The sequence below is a fragment of the Coregonus clupeaformis genome, chromosome 36, assembly GCF_020615455.1.
Source record: "Coregonus clupeaformis isolate EN_2021a chromosome 36, ASM2061545v1, whole genome shotgun sequence".
NCBI lineage: Eukaryota > Metazoa > Chordata > Actinopteri > Salmoniformes > Salmonidae > Coregonus > Coregonus clupeaformis.
Genome location: NC_059227.1, coordinates 13,885,185 through 13,909,109, shown reverse-complemented (window position 1 = coordinate 13,909,109; position 23,925 = coordinate 13,885,185). Strand labels below are relative to the sequence as shown.

The window sequence follows — 23,925 nt, the reverse complement described above, 5'->3', positions numbered from 1 at the left end:
AAAAATAGCCTAATCTAATAGCCCTGCTGTCTCACTGAAGTCATGGTGCTGCCCTGGCTCCTTACCGTATGGAGACTTTTGTTGTTCTTTTCTTAGAGAGAAGGGGGTTATCTGTCACAGTCATCCGCTGTGAAGTGTGTAATGTGTATTCACTGTGCAGGACCATACACACACACACACACACACACCCACACACACACACACGTAGACACACTTCAGCGACACACACAGTATACTTCATGGATATGGATACTACCAGAGTAACACTCACACGCACACACACACTCACAATCACACTCACACACACATACAACTCACCCCCCCTCTCACACACACACACACACTCTAACACACTTTTACAAACATCGAACAAACCCACAGCAGTGTGAAGTCAAGTCCCATGGGTTATATATTCTGGGATGTTGTTTTCACCAGTCCATGTCTCCGGGGTCTTGCTCCGGGGTAAAAGGGCTCATGATGATAGCTAGCGTTAACAGGAAATTCTCAGCTGTGTTTACACCATGGTTTCTTGGAATGGACCTACAGGGATTGGTAATGTCCTCAGAGCTTTTCATGCTGGCAACACTTTACATTCGAATTTTGAGTAAACTTTATTGATCCCCAGAGGGGGAAATTGTGGTTGTCTTGTCAGCCAGCAATAGACAAAGACAGGGACTATACTATAGTCTATAAGGGAATAAACTTAAGAAGGGAGTTACTGTACGTATGCTGTTGTACTACTTACCATTGCTAATGTTGTTTTCCAAGTAAAGCAACAAAAAAGTTATAAGTACTGCATAACTAGCCTGTTACAGCCTATTACACAGCTATTTGTTACGTTACAGTTGTATGGATTAGGCAGAGAGATGTGAGTCAAGTGGAGGCTATGGTTCGGATCCCACTTCTGACACCATGTGACGTTATAGTTAAATGGGTGAGCCAGATCATATGGCAACAATACAGGTCCTACATCCTGGTCCTTGACCATTACAGCTTTAAACCTATTACTCACTTACTTAGGCATTTATATTCCTTGCGGAACCATCAATGAATCGCATTGCCAATGCTAGACCCCAGCTTGAACCCTATACAGGACAGTATGTCATTCATGTAAAGGGTGACTGAGTCACTTATCCAAACAAAAGCAGATGGCAGTGACATCAAGAGAGCAGGTTTGGTTTTCTGTACTCAACAAATAAATAATTTACTATTTATTGTTTTCTAATCTCTAGCTATGAAATGAAAAGTTTCTCTCTCATTTTATGTTAGTCACTATAGGGAAGGGTAAGGAAACAGTGAAATAGCGTCAGATAGAGAGTGATGTAATTGTAAATGCAACATTTTGAAATGTTGACACTCATGTTGACACACATGAAATAGTTTGTATGCACAGCAGGGACAGTAATCCTAGCGGTTTAACCCATGTATTACAATGACGTTGAAGAAGACGTGATATTGTAGGTGGCAGTGGGCACCTCTCTTCCCTACTCTCTTCTGTTCCTCCCTTGGTATCTCCCCTTTTGTCACATCCCTCCCTGGAAACATATGACAGTCCAATTATCAGGTTCTTTAGCCCGGAGGCCTGCAGGGCACTGTGGAGGCGGCCACATTGCTTTGGTGGCGGCTGAACAGCGTTGGTTGGGGCAGTTGAGGTTGAGGAGTCTTCCGAGGACAGACTGCGTATCGTGTGGAGTAGTCTGAGGCTGCAGCCGGAGCCTTAGGGGCCCTCGGCCTCGCACCCTTATTAACCAGAGATTATTCACGTCAGTCCTCGCTCTGGGTCCTTCCTCACCTCAGCCATAACATATGCACAAGTCACTCCAAATAAGTGTAAGAATCAAACTTGCAAGAATGTTGCTGTGGAATAATCATTTTTATGGGTCCTTTATGTGTGCATGTGTGTGCTTGTCTTTATGTGCAAGTGCCATGTGTGTGATCGTGTTTGTGTGTTTGTGCACGCGTGTGTGTGAGTGAGTATTGGTATTGTTTTTAGTGGTAAGCACTAGGGATGAGATGGACAGTGACATCCCTGCTTGTCTAAGGGACTGGGAATGTGGTGGCAGGGAGCTCAGCGAGCCCATGCACTCTCCCTTTTGTCATCCCCACTGCCCCTCTCTATGTCTCTGTCTGTCTGTCTCTCTCTCTCTCTCTCCCCCTCTCTCTTTCGCACGCTCTCTCTCTCTCTCTAATGCTGGAAATAAATACTGGCCATTCATTCCCTATCTTTGGGTCGTGCAAATTTGGGGTTTCTTACCTAATAAATCCAAGTGTGTGTCTGCACCGTTTGAGTGCACTTGCCTATGATTGTGTGTGTGTGTGTGTTTGCATGCTCATGTAACTGTGTGTGTGTTGTGTACGTGGGCTTGTGTGTGTGTGTGTTTTTGAGTGTTTGTAGTACTTGTGTTTGGGTATGTGTGTGTTTTAGTCACCTGGGATCAGAGCCATCTGGTGATTTCCTTCATACAGATGAAATGGGGGATGTGTTGTTACACTAAAGGCCGAACTCAGCTAGGTGAACTGAACGAGTGTGCTCGCATACTCCCTTCAAAGACCTTCGCTTGAAAACGAGAAAAAAGCGGCAATAGCACTGTTACTCCATCTTGAGATGCCTTATTCAGTATACACTTCCTCGACATAGTCAGAATTAGTCCGAGTTAATCTAAGAAACTCTAACTCAAGAAACCTGTCATTAATGTTGACGTTTTTGCTGAGGAGATTTTAGTTGCACAATTTTACATCTAACGAAGATGTTTGGTGCAGTATTTCGCAAGTGAAGAAATGTGCATGAAAACAAGCCAAACAAACACTTCATTGAAAAATCCCTACTGACCAATAACCGACGAAGGGGCGTAAACTTTGGCTTCTGAACTTCAGCTTGCCTCAAGAAAAATTTGTGTGCACGAACAGCCAAAAAACCCTTGCCAAAATGAACAAAAACGTCACAAAATGTCGTCATAATATACACTGCTTAAAAAATTAAGGGAACACTAAAATAACACATCCTAGATCTGAATGAATGAAATAATCTTATTAAATACTTTTTCCTTTACATAGTTGAATGTGCTGACAACAAAATCACACAAAAATTATCAATGGACATCAAATTTATCAACCCATGGAGGTCTGGATTTGGAGTCACCCTCAAAATTAAAGTGGAAAACCACACTACAGGCTGATCCAACTTTGATGTAATGTCCTTAAAACAAGTCAAAATGAGGCTCAGTAGTGTGTGTGGCCTCCACGTGCCTGTATGACCTCCCTACAACGCCTGGGCATGCTCCTGATGAGGTGGCGGATGGTCTCCTGAGGGATCTCCTCCCAGACCTGGACTAAAGCATCCGCCAACTGCTGGACAGTCTGTGGTGCAACGTGGCGTTGGTGGATGGAGCGAGACATGATGTCCCAGATGTGCTCAATTGGATTCAGGTCTGGGGAACGGGCGGGCCAGTCCATAGCATCAATGCCTTCCTCTTGCAGGAACTGCTGACACACTCCAGCCACATGAGGTCTAGCATTGTCTTGCATTAGGAGGAACCCAGGGCCAACCGCACCAGCATATGGTCTCACAAGGGGGTCTGAGGATCTCATCTCGGTACCTAATGGCAGTCAGGCTACCTCTGGCGAGCACATGGAGGGCTGTGCGGCCCCCCAAAGAAATTCCACCCCACACCATGACTGACCCACCGCCAAACCGGTCATGCTGGAGGATGTTGCAGGCAGCAGAACATTCTCCACGGCGTCTCCAGACTCTGTCACGTCTGTCACATGTGCTCAGTGTGAACCTGCTTTCATCTGTGAAGAGCACAGGGCGCCAGTGGCGAATTTGCCAATCTTGGTGTTCTCTGGCAAATGCCAAACGTCCTGCACGGTGTTGGGCTGTAAGCACAACCCCCACCTGTGGACATCGGGCCCTCATACCACCCTCATGGAGTCTGTTTCTGACCGTTTGAGCAGACACATGCACATTTGTGGCCTGCTGGAGGTCATTTTGCAGGGCTCTGGCAGTGCTCCTCCTGCTCCTCCTTGCACAAAGGCGGAGGTAGCAGTCCTGCTGCTGGGTTGTTGCCCTGCTACGGCCTCCTCCACGTCTCCTGATGTACTGGCCTGTCTCCTGGTAGCGCCTCCATGCTCTGGACACTACGCTGACAGACACAGCAAACCTTCTTGCCACAGCTCGCATTGATGTGCCATCCTGGATGAGCTGCACTACCTGAGCCACTTGTGTGGGTTGTAGACTCCGTCTCATGCTACCACTAGAGTGAAAGCACCGCCAGCATTCAAAAGTGACCAAAACATCAGCCAGGAAGCATAGGAACTGAGAAGTGGTCTGTGGTCACCACCTGCAAAACCAGTCCTTTATTGGGGGTGTCTTGCTAATTGCCTATAATTTCCACCTGTTGTCTATTCCATTTGCACAACAGCATGTGAAATGTATTGTCAATTAGTGTTGCTTCCTAAGTGGACAGTTTGATTTCACAGAAGTGTGATTGACTTGGAGTTACATTGTGTTGTTTAAGTGTTCCCTTAATTTTTTTGAGCAGTGTATATTATATGCACAAACTGTTCCGAACTGTTTCGGGTGGGAATCATGCGGACGCCTTAAGAGAGATCGTGTCATGTCCTGATTACTGTGCATTAGGTGATTCAATTAAAGTTATGGAAGCATTGTGCATCCATCCTTGGTCTGTCTATGGGCTTGTTCAACATCGACTGCATTGCAGTCGGTGACTGTCGACTGACTGATCTACACATCACCTTGCATGATAAATAACTACTCATTATTATTTGTAGATCAGCCAGTCATTCACAATGTACCCTCGATGCATCACGGATTTGATGCTCTTGATGGAGCTACACTGTTGTAACAGTTTGGGAAAACACTGAAAAGCACTGCCCTCTCCCCCCATGAGGAATAATAAAATGTGTCTGTAAAAAAAAGAAAATCCACTATTCTGAATGATTACCATTGAAAAGTTATTTTTGTTTTTGGCTATTTAAACCATTCCTAATATGGGAACATTCAAATCTTAAATTGTAGATGACCTGCAGGGATGTACCGGGTCTAATGCTCAGGAGATGATGTATTGTTCCATGTTCTGGAATCAACATGGAGTTAGCAGGGACACACACACACACACATCCCACAGTAAATCAGCCATAGAGTTTTGAAAAGCCTCTGCCAGGAGTTGGAGTGGTGTGACGCAAGTGAACAACAGGTGGGTCTCGTCACAGACTCGATTAAGGTGTTCCCTCCAGTTCCCTTTTGTCGGTTTATCCGAGGAATCTTATCGGCTGTCACAGAGGAGACAGAGATGCATTACTTATCCGTCCAGAGAAGTGCTTATCAGCCGGAGAACCAGGCCTGAGTGTTCCCGGAAACAATTAACCCCAAATGGGGAGGGGGTAGGGGATCGTCTGACTATCCATCTCAGATTCCCCCTCCCAAATCAATACTACATTTATAATACGGCCAAAGGACAACTCAAGTTATTTTTGGCCTTGTCATTTGTATCAACTTTAATCATTGTTGGACAGTGCAAGGAAACATTATTAAAATAAAGAAAGAAACATATACTATAGAGTGTAGACTGAGTATACAAAACGTTAAAAACACCTGCTCTTTCCATGACAGACTGACCAGGTGAACCCAGGTGAAAGCTATGATCCCTTAATGATGTCACTTGTTAAATCCACTTCAATCCGTCTAGATGAAGGGGAGGAGACAGGTTAAAGTAGGATTTTTAAGCCTTGAGACAATTGAGACATGTTTTTTTTATGTGTGAATTTATCAGAGGGTGAATTGACAAGACAAAAGATTGAACAGGGTATGGTAGTAGGTGCCAGGCGCACCGGTTTGTGTCAAGAACTGCAACTGTGCTGTTTTTTTCACAGTTTCCCGTGTGTATCAAGAATGGTCCACCACTCAAAGGACATTCAGCCAACTTGACACAACTGTGGGATGCATTGGAGTCAACATGGGCCAGCATCCCTGTGGAACGCTTTCGACACATTGTAGAGTCCATGTTCCAACGAGTTGAGGATGTTCTGAGGGCAAAGGGGGGTGTATAATGTGTATAATAGTGTATAATAATAATATATGGGAATCAAACTCACAACATTGGTTTATTTGTTAATTTGGATCCCCATTAGCTTTCGCAGAAGCAGCAGCTACTCTTCCTGGGGGTCCACATTGGCTTTGCAAGCTCCATGCTCTACCAACTAAGCCACACAGGACACTTACATTGCTGTCTGGAAGTCAGGGAGGTGGAGGGAGGTATGTATGTGGGGGTTGGGTGGCAGGGGGTTCTGCTGCAGATTTGCTATGGACATCAGTGAAGGGATATTGAACACAGGAAAGAACCAAAGTGGTGGGGCTATGCTGTGACATAACAGGCCAAAACATTAGGGGATCATTCACTTTCACTGTGTGCCAGTTTAGGTGGTCTGTTGTTACTGCAAAGATTTATGGTCCGTATAGTAATAAACATAATTGTGCGTATGGGTTCATTTCAATAGGAAAAAATACTCTTGAGGGCCTGATTCCAATAACATACAAATAGTATTCAGACCCCTTGACTTTTTCCACATTTTGTTACGTTACAGCCTTATTCTAAAATGGATTAAATAAATCATCAGCAATCTACACACAATACCTCATAATGACAAAGCCAAAACACGTTTTTAGAAATAAAAAACAGAAATACCTTATCTACATAAGTATTCAGATCCTTTACTATGAGACTCGAAATTGAGCTCAGGTGCATCCTGTTTCCATTGATCATCCTTGAGATGTTTCTACAACTTGATTGGAGTCCACCTGTGGTAATTTCCATTGATTGGACATGATTTGGAAAGGCACACACCTGTCTATATAAGGTCCCACAATTGACAGTACATGTCAGAGCAAAAACCAAGCCATGATGTCGAAGGAATTGCCCGTAGAGCTCAGAGACAGGATTGTGTTGAGGCACAGATCTGGGGAAGGGTACCAAAACATTTCTGCAGCATTGAAGGTCCCCAAGAACACAGTGGCCTCCATCATTCTTAAATGGAAGAAGTTTGGAACCACCAAGACTCTTCCTAGAGCTGGCCGCCCGGCCAAACTGAGCAATCGGGGGAGAAGGGCCTTGGTCAGGGAGGTGACCAAGAACCAGTTGAGGACCTGTGAGGCGCCTGTTTCTCAAACTAGACACTCTAATGTATTTGTCCTCTTGCTCAGTTGTACACCGGGGCCTCCCACTCCTCTTTCTATTCTGGTTAGAGCCAGTTTGCGCTGTTCTGTGAAGGGAGTAGTACACAGCGTTGTACGAGATTAATTTCTCAAAACAAGAATAGACTGACGAGTTTCAGAAGAAAGTGATTTGTTTCTGGCCATTTTGAGCCTGTAATCGAACCCACAATTGCTGATGGTCCAGATACTCAACTAGTCTCAAGAAGGTTATTGCTTCTTTAATCAGCGCAACAGTTTTCAGCTGTGCTAACATAATTGCAAAAGGGTTTTCTAATGATCAATTAGCCTTTTAAAATGATAAACTTGGATTAGCAAACACAACGTGCCATTGGAACACAGGACTGATGGTTGCTGATAATGGGCCTCTGTACGCCTACGACTACGTACAGTTGAAGTTGAAGTTGGTAGAGCATGGCACTTGCAACGCCAGGGTTGTGGGTTCGTTTCCCACGGGGGGCCAGTATGAAAAAATGTATGCACTCACTAACTGTAAGTCGCTCTGGATAAGAGCGTCTGCTAAATGACTGAAATGTAAAATATAAATTAAAACTAGTTTTTCAACCACTCCACAAATTTCTTGTTAACAAACTATAGTTTTGACAAGTTGGTTAGGACATCTACTTTGTGCATGACACAAGTAATTTTTCCAACAATTGTTTACAGACAGATTATTTCATTTATAATTCACTGTATCACAATTCCAGTGGGTCAGAAGTTTACATACACTAAGTTGACTGTGCCTTTAAACAGCTTGGAAAATTCCAGAAAATGATGTCATGGCTTTAGAAGCTTCTGATAGGCTAATTAACATCATTTGAGTCAATTGGAGGTGTACCTGTGGATGTATTTCAAGGCCTACCTTCAAACTCAGTGCGTCTTCACTTGACATCATGGGAAAATCAAAAGAAATCAGCAAGACCTCAGAAAAGAATTGTAGACCTCCACAATTCTGGTTCATCCTTGGGAGCAATTTCCAAACGCCTGAAGGTACCACGTTCATCTTTACAAACAATAGTACACAAGTAAAAACACCATGTGGAAGGAGACGTGTTCTGTCTCCTAGAGATGAACGTACTTTGGTGCGAAAAGTGCAAATCAATCCCAGAACAACAGCAAAGGACCTTGTGAAGATGCTGGAGGAAACAAGTACAAAAGTATCTATATCCAAAGTAAAACGAGTCCTATATCGACATAACCTGAAAGGCCATTCAGCAAGGAAGAAGCCACTGCTCCAAATCCGCCATAAAAAAGCCAGGCTACGGTTTGCAACTGCACATGGGGACAAAGATCTTACTTTTTGGAGAAATGTCCTCTGGTCTGATGAAACAAAAATAGAACTGTTTGGCCATAATGACCATTGTTATGTTTGGAGGAAAAAGGGGAACCCTTGCAAGCCGAAGAACACCATCCCAATCGTGAAGCACGGGGGTGGCAGCATCATGCTGTGGGGGTGCTTTGCTGCAGATGGGACCGGTGCACTTCACAAAATAGATGGCATCATGAGGAAGGAAAATTTTGGATATATTGAAGCAACATCTCAAGACATCAGTCAGGAAGTTAAAGCTTGATCGCAAATGGTTCTTCCAAATGGACAATGAACCCAAGCATACGTCCAAAGTTGTGGCAAAATGGCTTAAGGACAACAAAGTCAAGGTATTGGAGTGGCCATCACAATCCCTGACCTCAATCCTATAGAAAATGTGTGGGCAGAACTGAAAAAGCGTGTGCGAGCAAGGAGGCCTACAAACCTGATTCAGTTACACCAGCTCTGTCAGGAGGAATGGGCCAAAATTCACCCAACTTATTGTGGGAAGCTTTTGGAAGGCTACCCGAAACGTTTGACCCAAGTTAAACAATTTAAAGGCAATGCTACCAAATACTAATTGAGTGTATATAAACTTCTGACCCACTGGGAATGTGATGAAAGAAATAAAAGCTGAAATAAATAATTCTCTCTACTATTATTCTGACATTTCACATTCTTAAAATAAAGTTGTGATCCTAACTGACCTAAGACAGGGAATTTTTACAAGGATTAAATGTCAGGAATTGTGAAAAACTGAGTTTAAATGTATTTGGCTAAGGTGTATGTAAACTTCCGACTTCAACTGTAGATATTCCATAAAAAATCCGCCGTTTTCCAGCTACAATAGCCATTTACAACATTAACAATGTCTACACTCTATTTCTGATCAATTTTATGTTATTTTAATGGACAAAAAAATTGCTTTTCTTTCGAAAACAAGGACATTTCTAAGTGACCCCAAACTTTTGAACGGTAGTGTAAATCAGATATATAAATCAGATATCAGTGCGGGGCCACAAGAAACCTGGTTGTGGGCCAGATGTGGCCTCCGGGCCTTGAGTTTGAGACCCCTGCCACACAGATAACAGAGAATAACATAGCTATAGAACCCAAATCCAAACAGAGAACAGACAAAATAACACAGCTAGCACTCCATACATCCATTCAGAAAGGCCCTTGGTGGGCCCGTGGAACAGGCTGCTCCCCCATCTGATGCTTCCGGGCGATTAAGCCGCGAATGAGCCGTCCCCTTCTGGATGATCCTGCCTTTTATGGTTCCATTCAAACCCATGCTCGATTAAACACTGCTGCTCATAATGTCCCCACACTGAAAAAGGAGAAACTAATCCAAACTTTGAAGTGGCACAGGCAAAGTCCAAGACCCCCAAAAGCGCTAAGTTAGCTGTGTAATGATCCTATAGAATCCTCTGTCTCTCATTGTAAGGTATGATGGATGGTCTGGAGTAGGGCACCATTTACTATTGAGCCATGCAAGCCATCGGGTAATTTAATTGTTAGACTATCTGGCTGTTTCATATTTTGTCTCTACTGTTTTATCTCATCTATCTTTGTTTTTATCATATAATGCAATTTTATGTGGTTGTGATCTGGTTATCTGACCAGATAACAACCGAAACAGGACGGCTTTCCCATGATGCCTTAATCTCGTCATAAAAAAGCCGGCTTTACCTGGTTGTAACAGAGATCAGTTGGTTGTAAACGGGTTATGTGACTCACTGGGTACTACTATCTCCTCTATGTGTTTGAGGTGAAATGGAGCTTGAACGAAAATTAGCTTAAAATTGAATAAGGTCATCTCTAAAGTGACTTTTTTTCTTCCTCCCTTCTGCCTTTCTCTGCAGTAGCTCCCTCCACAGTGCCTCCCATGAAGCCATGGTGGAAGGAGATCGTGGTGTTGGGGACGGTGGGCTGTGCCTCGGTTGCCTTCCTCCTGTTGATGGTCATCATCTGCTATAAGGCCATAAAGAGGTAGGCCTCACTCTATCTAACTCGGACTCATACCCTTGCATTGAACTTGCATTGGGCTATTTACGCAGTAGCTCTTTCCTCCCATGGTCAAAGAAAATTACAGAATGGTTAAACATGAGTGTTACAGTATGATACTTAAAAATATATATAATCCTACCAGGTAAACCCACCTCACAGGTTGATGCTTCAAGTTGACTGCAGAAGAAGTGTGTGTGCACTGGCAGTAGATTGTGAAGAAAGGCACTGTGTAAACATTTAAGACACAATCTATAACCTGATAGTCTGGAGAAATCCAGTCTGTTTGTGCTAACATTCCTTTCCTTACCATTCCTTGTCATGCCAAACATGTTGGGGATACATTTAGGATAATCTATGTTCAGTTTGACCCAGGTAACATTGTCTTCACCTCTACTTCCATAGAAGGGGCCTTAGTGTAATACAACATGATTCCACAGATCATGTGGATAATCCCTTATATACAGTATTTGTAAACCCATTGTAAAGATCTTATAATCAGCTTTCATTTATTACATTTTAGTCATTTAGCAGACGCTCTTATCCAGAGCGACTTAGTTAGTGAGTGCATACATTTTCATAAGGGTGATTGGTCCATAGTTATCTTTGTCCATTGTTCCCCTGCCAATACTTGATTTGATCAGTATTGAACATAATATTTGGCTTTAAAAATGTGTTCATGTTAACATACAATGTATACACCACAAAGACATACTCAGAGCCATTCCTATCATGTTACTAGCCCTAACATGGTTATCAGAGTGATACTTTCAAACTGAGCATGCCGACACCTCAGGCTATTGGAGATGGGTTCAATGTCAATCAACTCAGTGAATGTGGCTCTCCAGTAGAAGCTTTTCCTCTTCAATTCTCAAAATGGGTGAAAAGATCACGGCTGACAGCTGGGGCAAGAATGCAGTATGTCAGCCTGATCCAGCTACAGTATGTCAGCCTGATCCAGCTACAGTATGTCAGCCTGATCCAGCTACAGTATGTTACCCTGATCCAGCTACAGTATGTCAGCCTGATCCAGCTACTCTTTGAGGTGAGCTAGGAGCCAGAAGAGTGGTGTGTGTGTGTTTGTGTCAGAGCATATGTGCCTATGTGTCCTGAGCTGCACTTGAGTCTAGCTAACATTGACAAACCGTTAGGGAAGTAGATAAAAGACTTGCCAAAAAAGAGCTTCAAGGGGAATGGCCCCAAACGGATGCATCATAGCAGTCAAAATCGAAGGAGGCTCCTGGGATTTGGATTGAGTGAGTAATTATGTACAGTGGGGAGAACAAGTATTTGATACACTGCCGATTTTGCAGGTTTTCCTACTTACAAAGCATGTAGAGGTCTGTAATTTTTATCATAGGTACACTTCAACTGTGAGAGACGGAATCTAAAACAAAAATCCAGAAAATCACATTGGATGATTTTAAAGTAATTAATTTGCATTTTATTGCATGACATAAGTATTTGATCACCTACCAACCAGTAAGAATTCCGGCTCTCACAGACCTGTTAGTTTTTCTTTAAGAAGACCTCCTGTTCTCCACTCATTACCTGTATTAACTGCACCTGTTTGAACTCATTACCTGTATAAAAGACACCTGTTCACACACTCAATCAAACAGACTCCAACCTCTCCACAATGACCAAGACCAGAGAGCTGTGTAAGGACATCAGGGATACAATTCTAGACCTGCACAAGGCTGGGATGGGCTACAGGACAATAGGCAAGCAGCTTGGTGAGAAGGCAACAACTGTTGGCACAATTATTAGAAAATTGAAGAAGTTCAAGATGACAGTCAATCACCCTCAGTCTGGGGCTCCATGCAAGATCTCACCTCGTGGGGCATCAATGATCATGAGGAAGGTGAGGGATCAGCCCAGAACTACACGGCAGGACCTGGTCAATGACCTGAAGAGAGCTGGGACCACAGTCTCAAAGAAAACCATTAGTAACACACTACGCCGTCATGGATAAAAATCCTGCAGCGCACGCAAGGTCCCCCTGCTCAAGCCAGCGCATATCCAGGCCCGTCTGAAGTTTGCCAATGACCATCTGGATGATCCAGAGGAGGAATGGGAGAAGGTCATGTGGTCTGATGAGACAAAAATAGAGCTTTTTGGTCTAAACTCCAATCGCCGTGTTTGGAGGAAGAAGAAGGATGAGTACAACCCCAAGAACACCATCCCAACCGTGAAGCATGGAGGTGGAAACATCATTCTTTGGGGATGCTTTTCTGCAAAGGGGACAGGACGACTGCACCGTATTGAGGGGAGGATGTATGGGGCCATGTATCGCGAGATCTTGTAAGGGACGACTGCACCCTCAGTAAGAGCATTGAAGATGGGTCGTGGCTGGGTCTTCCAGCATGACAACGACCCGAAACACACAGCCAGGGCAACTAAGGAGTGGCTCCGTAAGAAGCATCTCAAGGTCCTGGAGTGGCCTAGCCAGTCTCCAGACCTGAACCCAATAGAAAATCTTTGGAGGGAGCTGAAAGTCCGTATTGCCCAGCGACAGCCCCGAAACCTGAAGGATCTGGAGAAGGTCTGTATGGAGGAGTGGGCCAAAATCCCTGCTGCAGTGTGTGCAAACCTGGTCAAGAACTACAGGAAACGTATGATCTCTGTAATTGCAAACAAAGGTTTCTGTACCAAATATTAAGTTCTGCTTTTCTGATGTATCAAATACTTATGTCATGCAATAAAATGCAAATTAATTACTTAAAAATAATACAATGTGATTTTCTGGATTTTTGTTTTAGATTCCGTCTCTCACAGTTGAAGTGTACCTATGATAAAAATTACAGACCTCTACATGCTTTGTAAGTAGGAAAACCTGCAAAATCGGCAGTGTATCAAATACTTGTTCTCCCCACTGTATGCCTGATCTACTCAGGCATAGAAGTTGGCTGATCTGAGGACAGACGGATTCATTAATTCACACTGAACTAGAAAGGTATGTGCCAGTTTTAAGGCTTTCCCCATGAATCCACTGGAGCTTTTTGGAACTGGCTGCTGTCCCCATATCACCACACCACTCGATTTTATTATCCCAAATTATTCAGGCCTGGCAAATATATTTTTCTTATCAAATCCCTCTATCCCTTTCTCCCTCTGTCTCCCCCCACTCATTTCCTCCATCCCTCCATCTCTCTCTTTCTCTTTCTCTCTCTTTCACCTGTCTCACCAGTCTCTCCCCCACCTCTCTCTCCATCCCTCTGTCTCTCGCTCTGTCTTTCCCTCCCTCTCTCTTTCTGAGGCAACGCCATAGTTCAGGGAAATGGAGTGAGAAGGGTATCTGATTTGTGAGAAGGGTATCTGATTTGTTGGGTTCCACCCTCAGAGGCAAACAGTGATCAGTGAGGTTGTGACAGACAGGAAGGAACATGGGGAATAAATAGAGGGAGGCACACAGGGTCATGCAAAGGCAATGAAAAAAAACAATGACATCACACCACTCACACTTTTCTAACAATCTTTGTCCTCTGCCAAACTTTTCTCTTGATATTGACTCCTCAAGAAACATCCTGTAAATAAACCTGTGTGTATAATGTGTTTTTGGCTCATTTTCACTTTCCAAGGATTGAGCCATCCAGTGACAGGGTAGCTACTACTGTGGCTTGTTATGGTTAGTCATACGCTTGTTCCTCCCATAAAGGGTCAGGAGGATTCTAAATATAACTCCTTTCTCTAGGTCTCGGCAGACTCAAAGTAAATGTTTGTTGATATTTTTAGCAGCCGGTTTGATGTACTGTAGTAGGCCACAGTTTTTGCATTGCAAAACTGCTGCACTTTTCTCACAACAACAGATTGCCAAGCACCTGAAATTGAGAAAATGCATATAAGCTATATATTTGGGATATATATATTGTGGTATCCCGGGAGGTCTACCCCGGGGGTTGGTGATAGAGGGGAGGTACGTGTCGCGACGTTGGCTCCCTCTGCTGGGAGTACACGGGCTGGGCACCCTGACGCTGATGGACCCAAGTAGAGGTGATTAGAGGAGAGTGCCAATCAGCCGTGCAAGCCACATTAAGGGACCACCGTGGCACACGACAAGGGAGAGAGAGGCAAGGAGTGAGCCTACGTAGGGGAACGATGCTCCCGGAGTCACAGAGCCGAATCTGAGAAGAAGGATCGAGCCAAACCTAAATTATTGTGTTGGTATGTTTTATTTTGTTGCCTAGTAAAGTCGCGTTTTCTGACTAGAACCTCCCTGTCTCTGTTTTCATCCCTGCACACTTAACCCAACACCCCACGGTTTACCACATATGGTGGAAAATACGGGCAGGCCAGTATATTTGGGTGCCGTGGGGTCAAGCGTACAGAGATTACCATGGAGGAACTGGTGGCTCAGTTTATCCTCAGCCAGCAGAAGCAACAGGCACCCCAGGAGCAAGCGCTGGAGGAGCAGCGTCAACAAAACCTCAGACTGGTAGCGGAGGTAGCCCAGTTGAAGGGTGGGATGGCTCAGGAGTCTAGCCCGAATCAGTTCCTGGTCAAGCTAATGGAGGAAGATGACGTGGAGACGTATTTGTGCACCTTCGAGAGGACTGCGCAAAGGGAAGGATGGCCCAAGTCCAAGTGGGCCAGCCTTTTGGTACGCTACCTCTCCGGGAAGGCACAGAAGGCCTACTTCGACTTGAACGCCGACGAGGCAGCAAATTATGAGGGACTCAAACATGAGATCCTGAGCCGTTATGGATTCAGCCTCGCACGCTGTGCACAACTGGTCCACGACTGGGCCTTTGACTCCACCATCTCTCCCCGTGCTCAGATGAGAAACCTGGTGAGCCTTACCAAGGCCTGGCTACTGACCGTCATACCGTCTCTCCCGATAATCGATAAGGTCGTCCTGGATCGCGTCGACACCAGCACTCTGCTGGACTCCGGCAGCATGGTGACCCTGGCCCAACCGCAGTCACTCACACGTGAGGGGAAAGACGAACCGGGGGACGAGGAGATGACAGTGTCCTGTGTACACGGGGACACGAAGAGGTACCCAACCATGCCAGTGCGGATAACCACCCCAAGGGGGAGTGTCAGATGCGCGTGGGGGCTGTTCCTAACCTGCCCGTGCCCATTCTCCTTGGTAGAGATTTCCCTCTTTTCCAGGTAGTGGAGGAGGGACCTGGGGAGGCGCGCGAGGTAGGAAGGAGGCAAACCACGCCCCACTATGAGAGGTATCCACTGGGCCCGAGTCGGACCAGGAGGAGGGAGATGATCCCACGCCGGGAAGCGAGCCACCGTCCGAGGAGGACCTTAGGCTCCCCTTTATGGAGGTGGAGGCACCAGATGGGCCGCCCTACACAGGAATCCTCACGGGCCAGTTCGGGACGGCCCAGTTAGAGGACCCCAACCTCCAGAATGCGAGGGGCCAGGTGATCGCGGTCGACGGCGTGCTATTACCCGGGGTAAGTGAGTGGCGCTACCCACACTTCGCCAACAAGCATAATTTATTGTATCAGGTAGTAAAGCACAATGGGGAGACGAAATACTTGTTACTCATACCCACCCAGTATGTTAGGACTGTCTTGCAGCTCGCCCACACCCACCTGCTAGGGGCACACCTGGGGATGGAGAAAACCAGGGAACGGATCGGGAATCGGTTCCACTGGCCCGGAGTCAAGCGCGCCGTGGAGGACTACTGCTGTACTTGCCCGGAGTGCCAGATCACAGCCCCGAGGGCACATTATAGAAACCCTTTGGTTCCCTTGCCCATCATAGGGGTGCCGTTTGAACGGGTGGTGATGGATCTGGTGGGTCCGTTGGTGAAGACTGCGAGGGGACACCAATACTGGTAATCGTGGATTACGCCACCCAGTATTCGGAGGCGATCCCGTTATGCACGGCGACAGCGAAAGGTATCACACGGGAGCTCTTCCATTTATTCAGCCGGGTGGGTATTCCGTGGGAAATCCTGATGGACCAGGGCACCGCATTCATGTCTCGTGTAATGAAAGATGTCTGCAACCTTTTACGAATCAAACAGGTGAGGGCCAGTGTGTACCATCCACAAGTGGACAGACTAGTCGAACTCTTCAATAAGACCCTAAGGTAGATGCTAAAGAAGGTCATCGAGAGAGACTGGAGGAACTGGGACCAGCTGCTGCCCCACCTGATGTTCTCGGTGCGTGAGGTACCCCAAGCGTCCACTGGGTTCTCCCCCTTTGAGCTCCTGTATGGCCGTCGACCCCGCGGACTGATGGACCTAGCCAAGGAGGTCTGGGAGGACCAACCGACCCCCCTTCGCAGCGTGGTGGAACACGTGGCGGAGATGAGGGAGAGGATGAAGGCATGCAACTGGGGGGCCCAACCATGAGAGCGCACATACAACCGGGGGGCCCAACCACAAGAGTTCCACCCGGGTGAGAAGGTCTTGGTGCTGATCCCCACAACAGAGTGCAAATTCCTGGCAACGTGGCATGGGCCCTACGACATCGTCGAGCGGGTAGGCAATGTCAATTATAAGATCCGCCAACTGGGGCGGAGAAAACCCCTCCATCTTTACCATGTGAACCTACTGAAAAAGTGGCACGCACAAGAGGCACTGTGCGCAACGTAGACCCGGCCACAGCCGAACCCGCCCTCTGTCAAAGTTTCCATGGGGGAAGACCTCAGCCCAACCCAACGACAAACACTCAGAGAGTAGGTTCAGCGGAATACGTCAATGTTCTCCGAGGTGCCGGGGCGCACGGATCTCGTGGAACATCATATCCGGGAGAAAAAGTGCGTAAACGGCCATACCGGATACCAGAAGCCCGTAGGGCGGCGGTCCAGCGGGAAATGACGACAATGCTGGAGATGGGATACTGGAGGAGTCCCACAGTGAGTGGTCTAGCCCTATAGTGATGGTACCGAAACCGGACGAACCCGTCCGCTTCTGCAATGACTTCCGGGGCCTGAACGAGGTCAGTAAATTCGATGCCTTCCACATGCACCGGGTGGACGAACTGATCAACCACTTGGGGAAGGCAAGATACGTCAGCACCCTGGACCTGTGCCGCTGGTGCCTTCTCTACTCCAGGGGGATATACCACTACTGGGTTCTTCCTTTCGGGCTCCACGGGCCCCCAGCGGCCTACCAGCGACTCATTGACTGCGTCCTGCACCCGCACCGTGAGTACGCTGCTTCTTATTTGGATGCACAGTGACAGTTGGGAGTCCCATCTCTGTAGGTTACAGGCAGTGGTGGATGCGCTAAGGGATGCGGGGCTGTCCGTGAACCCCCACAAGTGCAAGCTGGGCTACGCCGAGGTGGAGTTACCTGGGCTATCGAATCGGGCGGGGAAATGTGAAGCCCCAAGAAAAGAAAATCGCCGCCATTAAGTAATGGCCGGTCCCCCGAACCAAGAGGCAGGTGAAGTCGTTCCTGGGGTTAGCAGGCTACTACAGTCGATTTGTGCCTAACTTTGTTGCAATAGCTTCTCCCCTCACAGACATAACGAAGGCACGCCTACCCCAGACGGAGCGATGGACAGAGGACACAGAGGAGGCGTTCCATGCCCTGAAGGACACGCTATGTTCGCACCCGGTACTCGTCACCCCGGACTTCTCAAAAAACCTCCTGGTCCAGACAGACGCGTCTGACACAGGGGTAGGGGCCATCTTGTCCCAAGAGCAGGAAGGCGAGGAGCACCCCATCATGTATGTCAGCAGGAAGCTCCTCCTGAGGGAGAAGAAGTACTTGATTTGGGGGCCCAGCACGGCAATGCGGACGACCTCTCCAGGAGGGATGCAAACAATATATATATTTTTGTCATAAATGATAAATGTGAATATATTTTCACAATACATGTTATCTGACCAGCACTGAGGCAGGTTTATCAGAAGTATTGCTCCTGAATTATGGCATTAGATATCCAGTATGCAATATACAGTATATAGCTACTGTATATTTTGTTGTCACATCTGTAGTGGCATTCTCTCTCTTTCTCTGTGCCTGAGAATTTGAGTGGGGGCAAATAAACTCAGGATGGGAACCCCAGCTGGCAGCAATTTTCTCCCTAATGAGCATGCTAAGTCTAGCAGAGTCTGTATTTCTTTTTTTTTATGTCTCCCTTTATGGGCATTTAGACCCATTATTCAGTGACGCTCAGCGAACAGAGGAATAAAAACAGTGCCACGGGGTTCAGTTGCTCCCACACAGAGCACACCATCTAAAAAAACACTTCAACCATTTACCTTATCACCGTTTTACGGCCGCCATAGTCTAAAAGCTTAGGAGAATTGCTATGGTAATGACATGTCATTAAAGGAAATGGTGACTGGTGAGAAAGAGCAGAGGCAGCCCTGAGGGGAAGGCTTGCACTGTGTTGTTGTGACATGTGGATGATTTAATCATGAATCTGGAAGTCACCAAGGGTTTTAATTTGTTTGTGCAGGGGGATTTGTTTAGCCCATAAGTCATTTTGACTATAGCCCTTTGTCTTACTCAGTCTTGGCTCCATTGGCGAATGTAACATGAACGTAGCTCTAATTGCACGTTCCTTACTACATGCTGAATATGCAGCGACTTTAGATACACGGAGTTACAGTACACTCAGCTACATGGCCTGAAGTAAGTTTTGGCATGAATTAGGGTCCCATTTTTAATGCAGATGAGACTGTTTGTGGTCAGGATTATTTAGGCTGTTAAGACTGAAGTAAATATATTCTACTCTAAAGTGGTCCATTGTTTGTTTTGGTGAGACACTTCCTTATTGGGAGGATAGCACCAGGGCATTTGGCTATCAAACACGGTGTGGGTGTGTGTGTGTGTGTGTGTGTGTGTGTGTGTGTGTGTGTGGGCATGCGTGCGTGCATGTGCATGTGGCATTGAATGTATAGTATGTGTCCTACCCTCTGTAATTGTATTAGGCCAGTCAAATGGACTGGCTCAATCAATAACAATATGTAAAAGGTTTGGCCATGGGAGAGTTACATAACTCTGCAGAAGTGTCAAGTAAAAAAGAGAACAGGCTATCGCCTTGCCAGGGTGCCTGAGGGAGAGACTCCTGTCCTGATGGAGGGGAAAGAGGACACAGAAGAGGAGGAATGAAGGAGAAGGGCTGGGTTTTTCTGCGAAAGGATACCTCTACCGTGTCTGGCTGTATGATAACAAAATTAAAACGACCACAAAAACAGTTATGTCTCTCCCATGGATCATTTGCCAGAGAGGTTAAGTAACTTAATTGAGCTACACAATCAATTTTAGATACTTTAGGATGATTTGGACATGAAGCACGAAAAATTATAATATTGGTACCATTGACTTGCATTGGATTTGTGCCACAAATGATCAAAGTTATCATTTGGAAACAATGGCCAGGTAAACAAAACCAAAGCATGGGCTGTTGTCATACCATGTCCATAGACTACTTTAGGGGTAAGGAAATCAATATATCATTGTTTTATTTGGGGGAACTATGCATTAACGGGGCTATCAATGTTATTTTCAGGGCACGTCAACACAAACTATTATCTGTTTGTTCCTATGGAGTGCTAGTCGATTTAGGAGTGGGCAACACACCTGATTCTACTGGCTCTCGCAGGGATTGCCCATGCCTGATTTGGATAGGGTTATGGTTTCGTTAATACATGGTTAAAGCAGTCAAACCTTTCACATGGTTTTGTCAAATATATGCCATTTAGCAGATGTTTTTATCCAAAGCCGCCTAGTCAGGCATACAGTTTTCGTATACAGTGAGGGAAAAAAGTATTTGATCCCATTTACATTTAGCAGACGCTCTTATCCAGAGCGACTTACAGTTAGTGCATACATTATTCTATTATTAAATTTTTTCATACTGGCCCCCCATGGGAATCGAACCCACAACCCTGGCGTTGCAAACGCCATGCTCTACCAACTGAGCTACCTCCCTGCCGGCCATTCCCTCCCCGACCCTGGGCCAATTGTGCGCCACCCCATTGGTCTCCCGGTTGCGGCCGGCTACAGCAGAGCCTGGATTCGAACCAGGATCTCTAGTGGCACAGCTAGCACTGCGATGCAGTGCCTTAGACCACTGCGCTACTCGGGAGGTTACGCCTCCCCTGCTGATTTTGTACGTTTGCCCACTGACAAAGACATGATCAGTCTATAATTTTAATGGTAGGTTTATTTGAACAGTGAGAGACAGAATAACAACAAAGAAATCCAGAAAAACGCTGTCAAAAATTTTATACATTGATTTGCATTTTAATGAGGGAAATAAGTATTTGACCCCCTCTCAATCAGAAAGACTTCTGGCTCCCAGGTGTCTTTTATACAGGTAACGATCTGAGATTAGGAGCACACTCTTAAAGGGAGTGCTCCTAATCTCAGCTTGTTACCTGTATAAAAGACACCTGTCCACAGAAGCAATCAATCAATCAGATTCCAAACTCTCCACCATGGCCAAGACCAAAGAGCTCTCCAAGGATGTCAGGGACAAGATTGTAGACCTACACAAGGCTGGAATGGGCTACAAGACCATCGCCAAGCAGCTTGGTGAGAAGGTGACAACAATTGGTGTGATCATTCGCAAATGGAAGAAACACAAAAGAACTGTCAATCTCCCTCGGCCTGGGGCTCCATGCAAGATCTCACCTCGTGGAGTTGCAATGATCATGAGAACGGTGAGGAATCAGCCCAGAACTACACGGGAGGATCTTGTCAATGATCTCAAGGCAGCTGGGACCATAGTCACCAAGAAAACAATTGGTAACACACTATGCCGTGAAGGACTGAAATCCTGCAGTGCCCGCAAGGTCCCCCTGCTCAAGAAAGCACATATACAGGCCCGTCTGAAGTTTTCCAATGAACATCTGAATGATTCAGAGCAGAACTGGGTGAAAGTGTTGTGGTCAGATGAGACCAAAATCGAGCTCTTTGGCATCAACTCAACTCGCCGTGTTTGGAGGAGGAGGAATGCTGCCTACGACCCCAAGAACACCATCCCCACCGTCAAACATGGAAGTGGAAACATTATGCTTTGTGGGGTGTTTTTCTGCTAAGGGGACAGGACAACTTCACCGCATCAAAGGGACGATGGACGGGGCCATGTACCGTCAAACCTTGGGTGAGAACCTCCTTTCCTCCGCAGGGCATTGAAAATGGGTCTTGGATGGGTATTCCAGCATGACAATGACCCAAAACACACGGCCAAGGCAACAAAGGAGTGGCTCAAGAAGAAGCACATTAAGGTCCTGGAGTGGCCTAGCCAGTCTCCAGACCTTAATCCCATAGAAAATCTGTGGAGGGAGCTGAAGGTTCGAGTTGCCAAACGTCAGCTTCGAAACCTTAATGACTTGGAGAAGATCTGCAAAGAGGAGTGGGACAAAATCCCTCCTGAGATGTGTGCAAACCTGGTGGCCAACTACAAGAAACGTCTGACCTCTGTGATTGCCAACAAGGGTTTTGCCACCAAGTACTAAGTCATGTTTTGCAGAGTGGTCAAATTCTTATTTCCCTCATTAAAATGCAAATCAATGATTTTTGACATGCGTTTTTCTGGATTTTTTTGTTGTTATTATGTCTCTCACTGTTCAAATAAACCTACCATTAACATTATAGACTGATCATTTCTTTGTCAGTGGGCAAACGTACAAAATCAGCAGGGGATCAAATACTTTTTTCCCTCACTGTATGGATAGAGGGAATCGAACCCACGATCTAAGCATCTATGTTGATCAAGGTATTTGGAGATACTCTCCCACATTAAAAAATACTATAGTAAAAATACTCTATGGTATAAATACTGTAGTATTACTATATTTATATACTATAGTATTCACTAGTGATGGGATGGTTGATACCAGAGCTCTGACACGCCGATGCAGTTTTCAAAGCATTACTGATTCCACACAATGTATCGATGACTCATTAAAGAAAAAATCTTTGTCCAGTTCGAGGTGAGAAATCGCTGTTCTGATATCCAGAAGCTCTTTTTGGTCATAAGAGACGGTAGCAGCAACATTATGTACAAAACAAGTTACAAACAATGCGAAAAAACACACAAAATAGCACAGTTGGTTAGGAGCCCGTAAAACGGCTGCCATCCACTCCGGCGCCATTGAAACTAGGCTACACTGCTTACACACTGCAATGGATAGGTGTTCTTAATCATGAGCCTCGGTCTGTACTGCTCTTGCTGATGTAAACACTTTTGTGCTGCCTAACCAATGAATGTGCTGTGTACAGTGGCACTTCAGGAGGTGAGTCAAAGGCTTCTTCCAAAAATAATTGTTTATTTGTCCAAATTATGCAATATCTGTGTACTGATGTCCTGTTTAGTTTGAGAGGGAGAGCGCGAAGATGAGACGGAGGACTGGAGGTAAGCTTGCTACTGCTATAATTGATTTTAATAAAAACAATATGTTTCATTGCCCATAAGGAAGCTATTTATCAGACTTATTGACCTCACAATAAGCGATATTCGAGTAATTTACATAATTTACCTTACTATAAAGCAGCAGCCACGGAGATGGACAGCACATGGGTGCTGAATGTAGGCTAATTCGAGAAGGCATAATTCATTTAAACAGCCTTCATTTAAATTTGATTTTAGGCTGCTAACAAGAGGGCTTTGTGTTGGAGCCTATTTCTTCCTATTCAAGAAATAAGAGGTAGGCCTACCTACTTGACAGATGAAATTATAGTCTGCTATCCATAGAATTTGTCAGCCAATTCCTTCAGTCACCATGCACTCCTTAAATATCTCAGTGTCAGTGAAGAGCTTGGTGTGTTAAGTTAAAACCAGGGCTCTGTTTGAGGGGGCATGTGAAGGTATTGTGGCTTTTGTTAAAGAAAATGGCTAAAAGCATAGGCCTACCCCTTGTTAGCTTACGATTTTGAAAACAGTTAAATGGACCTGATTATATCAAGTGATCTGTAACTTCCCGAGTGGCGCAGTGGTCTAAGGCACTGCATCGCAGTGCTAGCTGTGCCACTAGAGATCCTGGTTCGAATCCAGGAATGGCCGGTAGGGATGTAGTTCAGTTGGTAGAGCATGGTGTTTGCAACGCCAGGGTTGTGGGTTTGATTCCCACAGGGGGTATGAAAAATAAATAATGTATGCACTCACTAACTGTAAGTTGCTCTGGATAAGAGTGTCTGGTAAATGTAATAACAACGCTTTAGTCTGCAATGCTGTAAAAAGCAGGGGAAAGACATGACTCTGATGCATATGGGATATCTTTGGTTTGTCTCTATGACATTCAGAGGCTATGCTACAACCTTCTATTGCCCAGGAGACAAAAAATGTAATGTGTGATTCGGTCACTATCAATTGACGTTTGACATTTCAACAGGCTATTAAACAACAAACTAACTCTAAATCACTCAGGAGCAAGCTAGATAGCCACAGAATGAACGAAAATGAATTATTTAGGCTATATATATATTTTTTTTTCAAGGATATAGCCT

General features: G+C 45.5%; 1 protein-coding gene across 2 annotated transcripts in view; it reads left to right on the top strand.

Annotated features, from left to right (window-relative positions):
• Positions 1-23,925, top strand: part of prima1 (proline rich membrane anchor 1) — a 75,369-nt gene that overhangs the window by 25,027 nt on the left and 26,417 nt on the right. The window contains exon 3 of one of the 2 annotated variants that reach the window (XM_045211193.1): positions 10,403-10,526. In XM_045211193.1, the coding sequence (XP_045067128.1) occupies positions 10,403-10,526 (124 nt within the window). Of the gene's footprint in view, positions 1-10,399; positions 10,527-23,925 lie in introns of both variants that reach the window. The other variant, XM_045211192.1, reaches the window with a different exon arrangement.